Source organism: Melospiza melodia, chromosome 19 (assembly GCF_035770615.1).
Source record: "Melospiza melodia melodia isolate bMelMel2 chromosome 19, bMelMel2.pri, whole genome shotgun sequence".
Taxonomy (NCBI): domain Eukaryota; kingdom Metazoa; phylum Chordata; class Aves; order Passeriformes; family Passerellidae; genus Melospiza; species Melospiza melodia.
The window spans coordinates 10,724,502-10,738,705 of record NC_086212.1 but is presented as its reverse complement, the minus strand read 5'-3'; the positions used below and the strand labels follow the sequence as shown (position 1 = coordinate 10,738,705).

Below are 14,204 nucleotides of genomic sequence, written 5' to 3'. Positions count from 1 at the left end.
GTTGTTCCATTAATCTTTAAATCAGGAGCACCTAATTCTAAGTCCTAGGAAAACTGACAATCTAATAAGGCCTTGAAAAAGCATCTTGGCTTTTTGCCCTTGTGGGATGAAAATATTCTTGTCTGTTTTATACCACAAGTAAATCCAAGCTCCTCTCACATCACAGGCTGAGAAATTACCCCACAACACAAACCAGGGATGTGGAGAATGTCACAGAGCAAGCAGGGGGGCTTAAATCCCTTCTTATTTCCAGGAAGTGTGAATGAGATTTGTACCCTCTTACTTTGGCAGCTGGGAGACTCTGCCCCTTGCTGAGAATGTCTGACCACACCAGGAATTCATAGCAAAGTCACAGTTGGAGCTTATTTGCTTCTTTCTCTTATTTATTTATTTTCAGGGTCCTCTCGGTGCTCCCGGTCCCAAGGGGAACCAGGTAAGTGATAATTTTATGCCTTTGTCAGCAGAGGCATTTAAATCAAATTCCAGGGACAGCCTTTGACAGCACAAATGGCTTTTTCTTCCACAAATGAAAATATTCTGCAGCAGAAGCCAAACCCCTCTCTGGTCCCATTTTCCCTGCATTGGCACAGATGTTGTCTGTTCTGGTGGGGGACTCATGGAAATGCTGTGGTACAAACACCAGGCCCTCAGTGGGTGTTTTGTAGCCACAAGGATCTGTGCAGGAGCTCCTCACATCAAATCCAAAGTTAAGTTTAGGGGTGCAGCTTTTCCTGTGCCTGATGAAGGATGTTTCACCCTAACCTCAAAGCCTGGCACACTAATGAACTAGTTTAATCTTTTACTTTTTGCTGCTCAAGATCCATGCTTGGTTTAATCTCAGCAATGAGCTTTTGGGCCAGTTTTCATCAAATACTTTTATTAATGCATGGCTGTGTTCTTGCAGTAAGTGGAGCTTTCCTAGCAAGCTTTGCTGGTTTGGTTTCCCAGCGTCAGTGTGCTCTGTGTTTTGTTGCTGAGGGGAAAAACCAACCTGATCTCTGTTTGTCTTGGAAAACTTCCCCTGGAAAGCCATGGAGTCACCATAACAATGTTCATGATCTGCTCTAATAGCAGAGCTCTGTGCTGAGCCAGCTCTGCCCTGGGCAGGGATTGCAGGGATTTGTGTCACCCCAAGCACACAGATTGCTCAGGCTGCTGCTGGTGGAGCTGAGCAGCAAAGGGCTGGGACAGGGATGTCACAGAGCTTTGCCACCCTTGCATTCCTGTCCCAGGAGAGCAGAGGGATGTTCCTCACCAAGAGATCATGCAGTTTGAGGGTGGGATGAAGCTGGGACCCTGCTCAGGAGGCCATGAGAACAGGACACTCAATATTTGCCTGTGGCAGCAAGCCCTGATTTCTGTGAGCCAGAGCAGGGGAGCTGAAATTTAGGTTCCCTGCTTGAGGATTACCAGTGCCAGCATGTGGATCTTTCATGGTTCTCATCCATATGAATCCAGCCTTTTATCCAGGTGCCAGCTTGTTGCAAAGGGCACCCAGTCTTGGTGCCAGCTGCCCTGTGCCCATGTGCCCTCACCAGCAGGGGAGCAGCTGCTGTGGAGTCCAGCTTTGGCAAGAGAGAATTTCTCCTTGCTGGAGCTGGGAGCCCCCATCTCCCCCAGGGTATCCCAGGGGATAAATCCAGGTCCTTGCTGTCAGCAGTAGGTGCTCTGTTAACTCTGCTCTCTCTCTCAGGGCATTGCTGGAGCAGATGGCCTCCCAGGTGACAAAGGAGAGCTGGTAGGTGTCCTTCGTCCTTAAATTCAGTACAGTTGACTCCTCACATAACAGATGGGTGCAGAAGGCCATGGATCACTGTGGTCAGTCAGAATTAACCAAGATCTCCAGCCCTGCTGTGAAAAGAGGGCAACCCAAGCCTTGCACACATCACAGATTGGGGTTTAGATGTGCATTTTCTGAATGAATCACTTTCTTATTTCCCTTTTCTTTCTGACAGGGTCCCTTTGGACCTCCTGGCCAAAAAGGAGAGGTAAGTGTCAGACACTGGGGGCTCATGCCCTGAAGGAATTAGGAGTAAGCATGACCATTGCTTAACTATAAACTCTGTCTGGTGTCATTACCTAGAAGCAGGCTTTCCTCACTATCATCCTCTAAAATCTATGAGAAAAATGGTGATTTCTGGCATTCAAAATATTGAAATCTGTTTGACAATTTTGCTGCAGCAAGGACTGCTCTTATCATGACCTATATATGCAGAAACACCCTTAGGATGTAAGAAATGGATCTGATCCTCCATATCCATCCAGGAAACCTCAAGAAAGTTTTAACAAACCCCCAGGAGATGACTTCCATTTTAAGTGGTTTTGGTCTTTTTTATTTCTCACTGCAGCCAGGAAAAAGAGGAGAACTTGGTCCAAAAGGTGTCCAAGGACCGAATGGGACAGCTGGAGCACCAGGGATCCCAGGACATCCAGGACCCATGGGTCACCAGGGGGAGAGGGGTGTCCCTGGCATCACAGGCAAACCTGGACCCCCTGTAAGTACCTGCTGCTTCTGAGCACAGTCAGGGAGCCTGGGAAGTGAAAAAATGGATTGTGGGGTTTTGAATGCTATCCAAAAAATAAGGTCCTGCATTTTAGCAGGCAAAAATAAGGCTAAATAAACCCCAGATTAAATATCTGGCCTAACATTAAAATTAATTGCTGCCATTTGAACAGCAGAGGAAGAAGGGAAGCTGTCACCTTTTGAGGAGGGAGAAGAACGCCCTGCTCTTCATGCAGGACCTTGTGCTGCTTCCCAAGCTCCTGGAAATTTGTTTTGTGTCCTGCAGCTTCTGCCAGGGCTGGTTATTGATAAGGAGGTTCCTACAAAGACAAATTCTTGTGTTAACTGCAGGGCAAAGAGGCCAGTGAGCAACATATCAGAGAACTCTGTGGGGAAATGATAAATGGTGAGTATTACTGAGAGAAAACTGACTTTAATTACCAGATCAGTGGATCCTGAACATAAAATGGCTTCTGAGGTTTGTTAATTTTCTGTCTTCATATGAAAAAAAAATACATTGACCTTTAGTGTAATGAAATTATTCAGGAGGTCATCTTGTTGTATTCAGGAGGTCACTTTGTTGGGGATGTCTTTTGGTGTTCTAAAATTAGTATTTTTAAATGATTCATCATGGCAATGGTCAAAATGCACTGAAAGCAGCTTTGGCATGAGTGTTGTGTGAGACCTCCTGCCCTAACCTGTGTCATTCTGAGCTCCCCGCTCCTCAGTGCCCCTCATTTCCTTGGAGCAGGTCCCCAGGGAGTGTCCTTCTTTATTCAAAGTGACTGTTTTGCATTTGGAGCTTACATCCAAAGTGTTTTGCATTTGGAGCTTACATCCCCTGTTTGGGATGAGGTTAAAGTTTGTTTCAGGAAATTATCTAAGTGTCATTTGTTAGAATACTCTAATCTCCATATAATGGAATACTCCATATATTAGAATCCTCTAATACTAAAATAATATTCCATATATTAGAATCCTCTAATATTAAAATCCATATATTAGATTACTCTGATACTCTTAATATCTCCATCCGTGGAGATGTAAAAAACCCCAAAAAGCCACAGGTAAGCAGGAAGGGCCAGACCCACTGTTCCCTCCTGCCAGGAGCAGCGGCAGGGAGTTCTGCCTAAGGAAAGGTGCAAATGTTGTAGATGCAGAGTTTGGTTGTGTTTTTCAGAGCAAATTGCACTGCTGGCTGCTAACCTGAGGAAGCCCCTGGCTCCTGGGATGACGGGACGGCCGGGCCCAGCCGGGCCCCCAGGCCCCCCTGGCAGTGTGGGCAGCGTGGGGCACCCTGGGCCCCGTGGGCCCCCTGGCTACCGAGGGCCAACAGGAGAGCTTGGCGACCCTGGACCCAGAGGCAAGTCAACAGTGAAACAATTTTCTTCTCTTTTATGCCCACTGAAATGAACTGGTGCTGAATTCAGCACTGGGGAGAAGAGATCAGCCTGTGGTGGAGTTCTGGGTGGAGTTGTGCATCTTGGGGGATGATGTTGGGAAGGATGAAAGTCTGACAAGGAAGTCTCACAGATATGTATGCTTAGCAGAAAGATTTTTAAATGTGGAGTCTGATGAAAGAATAGAGTTGGAAGCAAGTTTTGATATAGAAGAAAAGAATTGCTGAGCCAGTCTTGCTGGCTAACCAAGGAGGCAAAGGGTGTGTTTGTTAGAAGGGGTTTTTATGACTTAGAGCAAAGGATAAACCCACCCCAAACAAGATGTTTTTACCAAGCAAGAAGATAGCACAGGCAAACAAGCCTGCTGATGTAGCAAGTAGAAAAATTGTCTCAGAATTTTCTACTGCAAGAAAACTGAAAAACAACTTCTAGCTTAAACTGTAATGTACTAAATTTTAGTGATTGGAGAATAGTAACATAAATATGGTAATTATAATAGTTATAATAGGCTGTAGGTAATAGTTAAGGTATAGATTGGTTCTACTGTATTAAGAGACTCAGCAAAGTATATAATGCAGCCTGCCTGCAGCTGGAGCTGACAGCTGTAGGCACAGGCTCTGTCACTCACATCTTAGATAGAATAAACTGCATTTTAGAGATCTGCGTGCAGTCCCACATCTCTCATTTAGGCTCTCACAGCGTGCCATGTAAGCAAAGATCCGGGCAGCACCCAGGGGATGCATTTGTAGCTCCTCCTGTTCTCTCCCCGTTGGGAGCTGTTGGTGGCTCCAGCTGCAGAGCACAGCTCACTGTGGGAATTGTGTTTGTGATTCAAGGTGACCCTGGTGAAAAGGGAGACAAAGGACCTGTGGGCCAAGGGATCGATGGGCCTGATGGTGACCAAGGGCTGCAGGGTAAGTGAGGGGAAATAAATAAATAAATAAATAAATAAATAAATAAATAAATAAATAAATAAATAAATATTAATAATAATAAACAACAATAATAATAATTATTATTATTGTTATTGTTATTATTATTATTATTTAATATAATTGAATGCTGCATGGCTGAAGTGAAGGCTGAGGAGGGACAGCTCTGCATGCTGATGGCAATAGATTATCATCATTCATTTAAAGGTGTGATAACTCTGAGGCTCTCCAGATTAAGGGAAAGGATGGTGCCTGCTTCCTGATGATTCCTTTATTAAAATACTCAAGATTAATTTATGCAAATTAATTAATATCTCTTGAAAACTTGGAAGGATATTCTTTATTTTGCTCACCTGTTAAAGCAGCTTTTCTAACTGGGATTATACTTGTACAATGAATAAACTGCAGGCACCAAAAGCAGGCTCTCCATTCACAGAATTTCATAAAGCCAAAATATTTACAACCATGTTATTTTAAATTCTTCCACAAAATCTATACTATAAAATTTTATAATATTTATGCCCTGTTGTCTCAGAATCTTCCATAAAATAATTAATCCATGTTAATAAACTGTGAGCTCACACAGCCAAAACATTCCTTGACCAAATTAGGGATAAAAAAATCCAAAGCACATAGTCCAGATTCAGGGTAAATTTATTGAAAACACCTTGTACTCAACAGGCCATAACAAGTGTGATGTACAGACACTCAAAGTATATTAAGATCTCTAAAATCAACACATATATACAGATATTAAAAAAGAAAAGATGGAAATATTTCATGTATCTTTCCCCTCACTTGTTTAGGACCACCTGGTGTGCCTGGAATTACTAAAAACGGCCGTGATGGTGCTCAGGGTGAACCCGGGCTGCCAGGGGATCCTGGGACTCCTGGCACTGTTGGGGCTCAGGGAACTCCAGGAATTTGTGACACGTCGGCTTGCATGGGAGCTGTCGCAGCATCAACTTCCAAAAAATCATAAACCAACAGTACAAGAAGTGAAGAAGTGACTGAATATTTAAATAAACAGTGCATTGTAAGAAAACAGAATCCTTCTAGTGCTAAAAGGACAGATGCTCCTTCTATTCTATTAAGTGGAGACTTTGACACAGTTCTATGAAAAAGAAAGCATCAGATGAAAACTTTAATTAAAGATGCTTTATGACTATCTTTTCCTCCCCCCAATTATTTCCCAGAATTTTTACTGCTAAACAACCTCACATTTCCTTCCTCCCTTTGCTCAAGAGACCTGCAAGAGGAAGCATTGCTCCTTTTTACCATCACCCGCCCTGTACTAAAGATCACGACTTTTTGCTAAGAAAGTTTGAGCCTTTTCCATTGAATTCCTTGGTGCTGCTCCCACTGACTTCAGTCCTGCAGGTTTGTGCTCTCAGACACGTTGTTAAGACACTCAGGCACCGAGCTGCCTCTTCCATCAGTGGAAATCAGGCATTTCAATATCCTGTATTTTAACATCTGAACCTTCTGGCCTAAGGAATGACCATTGCTTAAGTCTGTGCTGCCAGCTAGAAATTTTCAGATTGCACCTCAAATATTTTGGCAAGACTAGTAAACAGTAATCCTCTTGCAAGCAAATTCTGCAAAAGGAGTAATGTAAATATTTTAATTTCCAGGGAAGAATTTTTGCATATTTCCATATGATAACGAAGGAAATGAAGTAACAGCATTTTCATGACCTCTACTTCAGCTATTTGCACAGTAATTGTGATGGAACCCCACCTAAGAAAGGATGCTCTTTTAAAGTCCAGCCAAAACCACCTGTATGAACTGTTGTAAAAATAAAAGGAGATTTTTTTTAACCTTTTCTTTTTGATGTTGTAAGTGTCATTATACAAATCAAATTAACTTGGCTAAACTCCATTTTCCAGAGCTAGGTTTTACTAGTATTGTTTGGACATAAATTGCTGCAAAATTGTTCTTATCCGTGATTTAAACCAGTATTAATTTTGGTAGAACTTTTTATACTTTAAAACTTGCTAGCATCATCTATTTAAAAAAATTAATAAAGCCACTCTCAGCTCACACACAGTTCTATTTCTGTCCTATATGCCAAAGCCTATGAACGAAGCATCATATTTCTCTTTAAATATAAAAATAGTTTGTGCATTTAAATATCTACTGTTTAAAATATTCCACTTTTGGTCTAAAGTAACAACACAAGAACCTATTGGACAGTTGTGTGGCAGACATTAAAAATAGGACTGAATTTAAAAATGCCAACACCATTGCACTACTCTTTGGAGCTAATTATGTTAAATATGTATGCAAATGCAAAATTCATAATACACACAGTTTAGAAACTATGCACTTGTTCAAATAACCAATACAATATTTACATTTTAAATGGAAAAATGGGCATTATAATATGGTAACTTCAGTTTCTTTTTACACTGGAAGGATGAGTTTTGCATCTAGCCATTAAAATAACAGGAAGATAGAAGTTCTACGACTCTTCCAATCTGTACTGCATCATCTTTAAAAAATAAAATAAAAGCAAAAAATTAAATGAGACCCCAAAGCAGGATGACAAACAAATTTTGTATAACTAAAGGGTTAAAATAATTAGTTATGACATTTTCTTGTAGCTTCTGGTCCCAAAGCCCCTTGAACAGGGCAGATTCCCATTGCTGGTAGTTACCTTCCATTTCCATTTGCAATAGAGAACGTTTCCTTTAAATTTCTATTTATATATATTTACAAGTTACACTTTCAAATTCCTATTCAGTATGTAAATGGAAAGAATGAAACACAGTTTGCACTACTGTCACACAATTCAGGGTGGGCAGCTCAGGCTATTTGGTCTCCATAGCTGTGCGGTTTTCCTGTGCTGGACACATTACACACGAGTCTGGTCTTCCAATTTTTAGTCTCCTGCCTGTCTTACCACAGAACACAGTCTCAAATTCCTGAAAAAAAATTAAAATACAAAAGATAAATGTTATATTTAATACAGATGTTTACTTGAGATGGATGCTTTTGTTTCATTAATGCCTTCAACAGGAAGGAGGAGGGGCCATGTCCATATCTAGAGCAGCAGGTTTTCCAATAAACACCCTCCTAAAATTCTTAGCAGAGCTAGAATTACTCTGGAGCTGCTACTACTGCTGAGGAGAACAAGAGTTGCTTTTAAGGCATGTAACCCTTTAACTCTGCTCACCCACTCAATACAGTGTGAGCATGAGCTGTGATCACCCTCCCTGAACAAACTAGAAGCCTGTGAAAAAGGCAGAAAAGAGAGAAAATTAAGGAGGAGAGGAATGATTGAAGATGACCTTAATTTCATATTGTTGTCCAAATAGGATCATGCTCAGGAACTGTGTAACTAAAAAAAAATTAATTTAAAAATCTAATTTGAAAACACTGACTGAGGAGAGCCTGTAATTTCTTACTAGTGACTCAAACAGCTGAAAGAAATAAAAAATAAAAATTTAAAGGAAGGTTCAAGAATATAGTGAGTCCTTCACAAACAGCATCAAGCAGAAGCTTTGCATCTCAGTTCTACATTATGACAGCTTTAAAACATTTCCCATTTTAATAAAGACCAAAAACCAAATGAGATTTCAAACCTGCTTCAGGGAGTCGCCGTGCCTTTCCTGAATGTACTTGAGGAATGCAGTTGTCCACTGCAAAGTTGTTGCCTTGTCAGTGTCGATTGTGCAGAAGGGAACGAGGAGATTGAGCTCATCACAACAAACCCGGATCCTGCGCCTGCAGGCAAACACCCAAGCTTATCAACCACGGGAAGGGAAAATACAGAGAACAGGAAAACTACTCACATTAACCAGCAACAGACTTTGGGGACTGCTTTGTGTTTGCTACAAGCTTTGTGTATTAGATTTGTTACACACAAGTCACCTTATCTTTACAGAATGGCTGAAATGTTTTGAAATCTCTTTTTGTTTGTTTACAGAGTGAAAACACAAAGACAACCACAATGAAACAGAGATTTTTTTTCCCCTCTAACAAACACCAAGCCCTCACCTCCTGCATTGCTATTTCTTGGAGCTAATACAAAATATGTCAAGCTTACATTTACTTTGGATAATCAGAGTACTGCAGTAGCAGTATTTGAGGCTTCAAGAGGTGTTTCATGGCCCCTGCTCCCAGAATTACCTCCTGTCTCTCTCCAGGCGGTTGTGCCTTTCCCTCCTCTGAGCACTTCCATCCTGGGAACCACTCTGCACCTGCACACTGGAGCTGGGCTGTGCTGACTGCCAGGGGCCCTGGGCAGCTGCAGTGCTCTGGTTGTTGTCCCGGGCGTTCCGAATCTCACCGAGAGGTTTGCGATCCATGTTTGCATCCAACAGATTTATTCGGCTGCAACTTCTGTTTATGGCTTGCTTGCATAAGGTGTCTTGTAGGAAAATAAAAATGAAAAGAATGACCTATTTGTTACTCTCCCATTAACCTGAAAATACTGATCATGGAAAGTTCTTTTGGTGCTTTATTTATGTAGAATAATCTTTGAAGTTTTACTGCCAGCCCACATTGATTCTTACAGCAAGACATGTCCTGCAGAAGACATAAGGCACTGCTTGCTATTCCAAAATCCACACAGCTTCTATTTTCTCAGAGAGCCCACTGAGATTGTGCCTGCCCTTGGTGAGCACTTGAGGCAGCCCTTTAAATGTTCAGTTTGATACTGACTACTGATACTGATCAGCTTTGGGGGTCAAAGAATGTACCCCTCTGCCACGGGGTTTGGTGGTGTTTGCTCAAAGGCTGGACTCAGTTGTCTTGAAGGTCTTTTCCAACCTTAATGATTCTATGATTCTAAAGAAACCAGCTGCTGACCCAAGGCCCAGATTTTCAAAGGTACTTTGTAACCTCAAGTCTCCTCATTTCAAGCCAGAAGTGCTAAACAAGTTTGAAAGTCCAGCTAAACTCATAGATGTTGAACCTCCTTGGAGAAATCTAGCCCCATGTTGCCTATAGAGCATCTTTGCCATAAGAACATCACCTCCCACATTCACTAAAATCATATTAATTCCAGAAAAGAATTCAGAAAAAAATTACATTTGAAGACCAAGAGAAAACTAAGTGAAAAGAAGATAAATGGTTTACCTCCAACTTTAATCCAAACTTCCTCAGGCAAAGCTTTATTTATAGCACCTACTGTCTGTTTCGTGGATTCAACTTCCTGATAGAGAAAAGGGAATGTTTTGGGTATCCCAAGGTCTTGATGTTTGGCAGCTTCCAAAATAGTGCAAGATGTTCCACAGGTCTGTGAAAACAAAAAGGAAATAATTACAGAACAATATACATTAAAACAAAAGAGACTATTATATCTTTCAGATATCTTTCTGCTAGCTTCTTAAATTACTTCTTCAGACTGAATAAATCCCAAATACACACAACCATGGGGTTTTGACAGTGGTGAATTTTGGGGATACCTCTGACACTTCTCAGTGCCATGCTATCACTTTTGCTTCAGAGGTTACTGCAAGTTGTGGAGAGGGAAATATCTTTATCACCAAAATGAATTAGAAAGAAAGGAACTACAGAAAATGGTCTCTTTGTTGTCTTGCACAGATGAAAAACTGATAAACTCTAAGAAAAAAGAGAACTGATGGCTGACTGCTCATTACTGGGATACAAGTAATTACAAATGCCACAAAAGTGACTTGTCTTAAAGATCAATAAATAAATTGCATTACAGATTGTTCTGATCACCCCTATTCAAACCCAGCCACACTCTACCACAAATCTTCAGAATTCTACCACACCCAGGAAGTTAACACTATCAGCATTGGAAGGGGGCAGAGGAGAGTTACCTGTGCTTGGGAAGGGTTAGCACTTCCAGCAGCAGAACATGCATTCATGGTAAAGAACGGGTAAGTGAATGGTAAGGAATGTGTGGCAGGTGCAGCCTTGTTTTTCCCTAGTGCAGCACACCTGTTCCCTTGCTGGTGAAGAGGAACACCCACCACTTCTGAGGGCTGGCGGATCAATGTCACTAAACTTCAGACAAAAACAAACAAACAGAAAACATACCAGGCTGACTGCTGGGAAATGAGTGCAGAAATAAAGTACAGCTACAAATATTCTAGAAACTACCACCAAGAAACCACTTTCATTTACTGTAAACAGAAATCACTGTTATTGCTATATTGCCCACTTCAGGGGCCAAATAAAAGAAAAGAAAAATCAGCCAAGGAGGTATTTTATTCTGTGCAATAGCAAGGTGCTTCATGCCTCAATAAAACATTTTGTCAGCACATTAAGATAGGTACAGGGCTAGGTTGTAAAACAATAGTTTTGCTCCAGTTTTCCCCATAGTCAGGCCTCCACATTATAACCCCAATCTATCACCACCATTATTATTTTTTTATTATTATTATCAAAAATCTACTTTGCTTTTAGCAAGCTGCATATTAAAATTAGGTAATGTTCTCTCACCTTTATTTACAGTACATGTTATCAAGGATAAATTCATAAAGTAATTAATTTTGGAACTCCATGCTGTACCATTAATGCAATAAACAGAGGGGCCTAAGCTGAGCTCAGTGGAGTCGCAGCCACGTTTGATGGCACAGTTTAACAAAGCCCAACCCATCCTTGTCATATATTAAAACAAGCACTATTCACAGGTTTCACTTAGCAAATCACTTTTGAACTACATGATACATAGTTTAACAACATAAACTAAAAGTAATTGCAACACACTTGTTAAGAGTTACTCCAGATTCTTGGGGTTCTTGACATCTGGGGTTTTCTGTCGGGCTGCTGTTGAATCTGTCTTCCAACCGAGCTCTGACTGCAGGTTTAGATCTAACCTCTGGTGCCAGTGCCGAATTTTCAACAAATATGTTTTCCTTATTCTCCCCCAAGAAATTTTCACCCTGTTTAGCTTTTGCTACACTGCATCCCGAGGCTTCTACAGAGCTACTACTGTTGGGCGCTTTCTCTCTCTGGTTCCCAGGGAGGTTGGACTCGCTAAGTAACATCATCCTGAGCTCCTGGAGGTCAGCATAGCCCAGGTGCGGGTTAGAACTCGGCCAGTAGCTGTCACAAGGCAACCCTGACTGACAGGTCACTGGGCAGACCGACTGGTTCCCAGAGCTGTTGGATGAGCCCCCGTCCTGACTGGTGCTGGGGGAGGGCTGCTGCAGAGGGGGGTCTGCAGAGGGGCCAGGCGAGGAGAAAGCGCTGAGCCTGGCTTCCACTTCACCTTCGCTACTCTGCGCCTCTGTGTGCGAGCAAAGTATGTGCTGCAGCTGGGTGTACTCAATGTCCATCATCTCCACCAGGCTGGCCTCGGGGGTGGCGAAGCCAAGGTTTTGCTCACCAAAGGAACTGTCACTTGAGCCTCCAGGTCCGACAGCAACGGGAGCGGGGTCAGGAACACTAGCTGGGCTCTGAGGAATGGTCTGAGGCTCCTCGGGGGCTGATCCTGACATGGCTACAGCAAACCTAATCAGTTACCAATGTCCCTTTCAACAGAAAACCATAAAACCTTCAACAATTGTCAGTACTATCCATTAAAAAAACCCAAAGGCAGAAAAAATTGGACTTAACACTGATTGGCGAGGTAACAGAGTGGGGACCAAGCTGCCGCTGGCGGGGTACCTGACACCCTGACCATGTCTCCCCCCCGGGGTGAGACCCTCCCTCCCCCTCCAGCACCGCTGCTCACGACAAACGGCCTTCACCTGTCCCCGCCCCGGCCTCGGCGGGGAGGCTGCGGGCACTCTGCGGCCTGGCACCCCCTGAGACAGCGCCCGGACGGCGGCGGGGCAGCCCGGGCGGGCGGGAGCGGGGCCCCCGCGGCCGGGGGGAGCCGTGGGGAGCCGGGGCGGGCAGGGCCGGGCGGGGCCGGGCGGGGCGGGGGCGGGAGGGGACGCGCGGGCCCTCAGCCCGGCCGAGCGCTGCCCGAGCGCGCCGCGCGCCGCCGCCAACGGCTGCGCGTAACCGCCGCCCGCGCGCGGGGCCGCGCGCGCCACGCCCCGCCCCTGAGGCGGGACCGGCCCCGCCCCCGCCCGCCCCCTCAGGGCTGAAACTGACCCGGAGCGGAGCCCGGCGGAAATAACAGTGGGGCAGCGGTGTTGAGAGGAGATAAGGGAAGAGAATGTGCGGCTGCAATGTGTGCTTACAGACTTTTTCTAGTTCTGGACACACTGCTTTAGCTGATTTGCGGTGCTTGGCTGGGTACACGTTGTTATGCTAAATTTTAAAGAATTAAACCTATTGGCTGTTTTGCCTACGGCTAAACTCTGTTACTTGGCTTTGTCGCTAACGGAAAGCTCACAAAGAGCAACGGCCGGGGCTGGGCTGCGCTGAGGGAACTGCCCCACCTGCACCTGCACCAACAGCATCACCAGCGGCACGGCCCAGGCAGATTTGTGCAAGAAGGAAAAGGCAAATAAACCAGCTGGATTGACGGGATAAACCAGCTGGGTTAACGGGAATCGCTTGTCATTCCACACGAGGGGCCCTGGGGCCGCCCCAGCCCCGCAGGGAGAGCCCGAGCGGGGCAGTGAAGGTTCCCCGGCCCATCCCGCCCCTGGGTCCGGATGGGAAAAGTGAGAGGAAAAAAAGGTCCCAAGGCAGCGTGCACTGACATCTCCATGAAATGCAGCCACAGTCCGACGGTATCACTCGTGACTTCCCTCTAGACGCCAACCCAGGAACTTTAAAAGCAGTTTTGTGCACACTGAACTCAATATACACTTTCCTACTTCTCTAATCCTCTTCCACACTTCCCTTTACAATGCTCACAGTTATAGTACAGCCCTTTATAGAAACAATAATATTTCTGTTTATATTGTTCTAGACTTTGCAGGGGGGTTTGCAAAGAAAAAGATTTATCAAAATACTCTTTGTAATGTTAGCTTAGTACAAACATAGACGAAAGCTCAAAATAGTGAGTTCTTTCATGTTAATCAAAAGTTTGGGCAAAGCCAGAGAATTGTTTTGCTGTTTCTTGCAATGCAGGACAATCATTCAGTGCCATTTTTAGTCTCTGTAAATTGAGTTAAATTGTTATGTGGATTTCAGCCTGGTTTTTACCACCTGCTGTAGTGGAGGATACAGGAACCCTGCTGCAAAATCCAGCTCCAGCTGATTGTTAGCTACATAAAGCTGTGGTTTAACAAAGTCACTGGAGCCTATGCTGTTGATTTTTTTTCCACTTGATCTCTGTGAGGATGGATTTACCAATCCTAAAGCATAAACAGATCCCCCAGACTACTAAAGGAGAATTTCCTAAAAGATGAAAAGCCACACACCTATTTCATAAAAATGTAAAGGCAAGAAAATCATAAATGGTGTGACCTGAATTAATACTTTTTCTTTTCTTTGGATTTTTTGATGTAAAAATCTTTAAATTCCAAGCATTCTGATTAAAAT

At 43.6% G+C, this 14,204-nt stretch overlaps 2 protein-coding genes across 2 annotated transcripts in view; one reads left to right on the top strand and one right to left on the bottom strand.

Annotated features, from left to right (window-relative positions):
- Positions 1–6,876, top strand: part of COL9A3 (collagen type IX alpha 3 chain) — a 36,488-nt gene extending 29,612 nt beyond the window's left edge. Inside the window, exons 25-32 of the mRNA XM_063172523.1 lie at positions 398–433; positions 1,694–1,738; positions 1,956–1,988; positions 2,349–2,495; positions 2,855–2,909; positions 3,684–3,866; positions 4,740–4,817; positions 5,642–6,876. Coding sequence (XP_063028593.1) covers positions 398–433; positions 1,694–1,738; positions 1,956–1,988; positions 2,349–2,495; positions 2,855–2,909; positions 3,684–3,866; positions 4,740–4,817; positions 5,642–5,817 — 753 coding nt within the window. The 3' untranslated portion in view covers positions 5,818–6,876. The remainder of the gene's footprint in view (positions 1–397; positions 434–1,693; positions 1,739–1,955; positions 1,989–2,348; positions 2,496–2,854; positions 2,910–3,683; positions 3,867–4,739; positions 4,818–5,641) is intronic.
- TCFL5 (transcription factor like 5) lies at positions 6,872–12,433 on the bottom strand. The gene is made up of 6 exons (XM_063172522.1): positions 11,523–12,433; positions 10,631–10,817; positions 9,921–10,080; positions 8,970–9,210; positions 8,423–8,564; positions 6,872–7,762 (listed from the first exon to the last, which is right to left on the bottom strand). Exons 1-6 carry the CDS (start codon positions 12,254–12,256, stop codon positions 7,649–7,651), a joined length of 1,578 nt encoding a protein of 525 aa, XP_063028592.1. The 5' UTR covers positions 12,257–12,433; the 3' UTR covers positions 6,872–7,648.
- Positions 12,434–14,204: the final 1,771 nt, after the last annotated feature.

Coding starts and splice junctions, on each gene's coding strand:
- TCFL5 (XM_063172522.1), bottom strand. CDS start 12,256: ATGTCAGGATCAGCCCCCGAGGAGCCTCAGACCATTCCTCAGAGCCCA. Junction 10,081..10,630: donor CTAACCCTTCCCAAGCACAG/GTAACTCTCCTC, acceptor TTGTTTTCACAG/ACCTGTGGAACATCTTGCAC. Junction 9,211..9,920: donor AGTTTGGATTAAAGTTGGAG/GTAAACCATTTA, acceptor TTTTCCTACAAG/ACACCTTATGCAAGCAAGCC.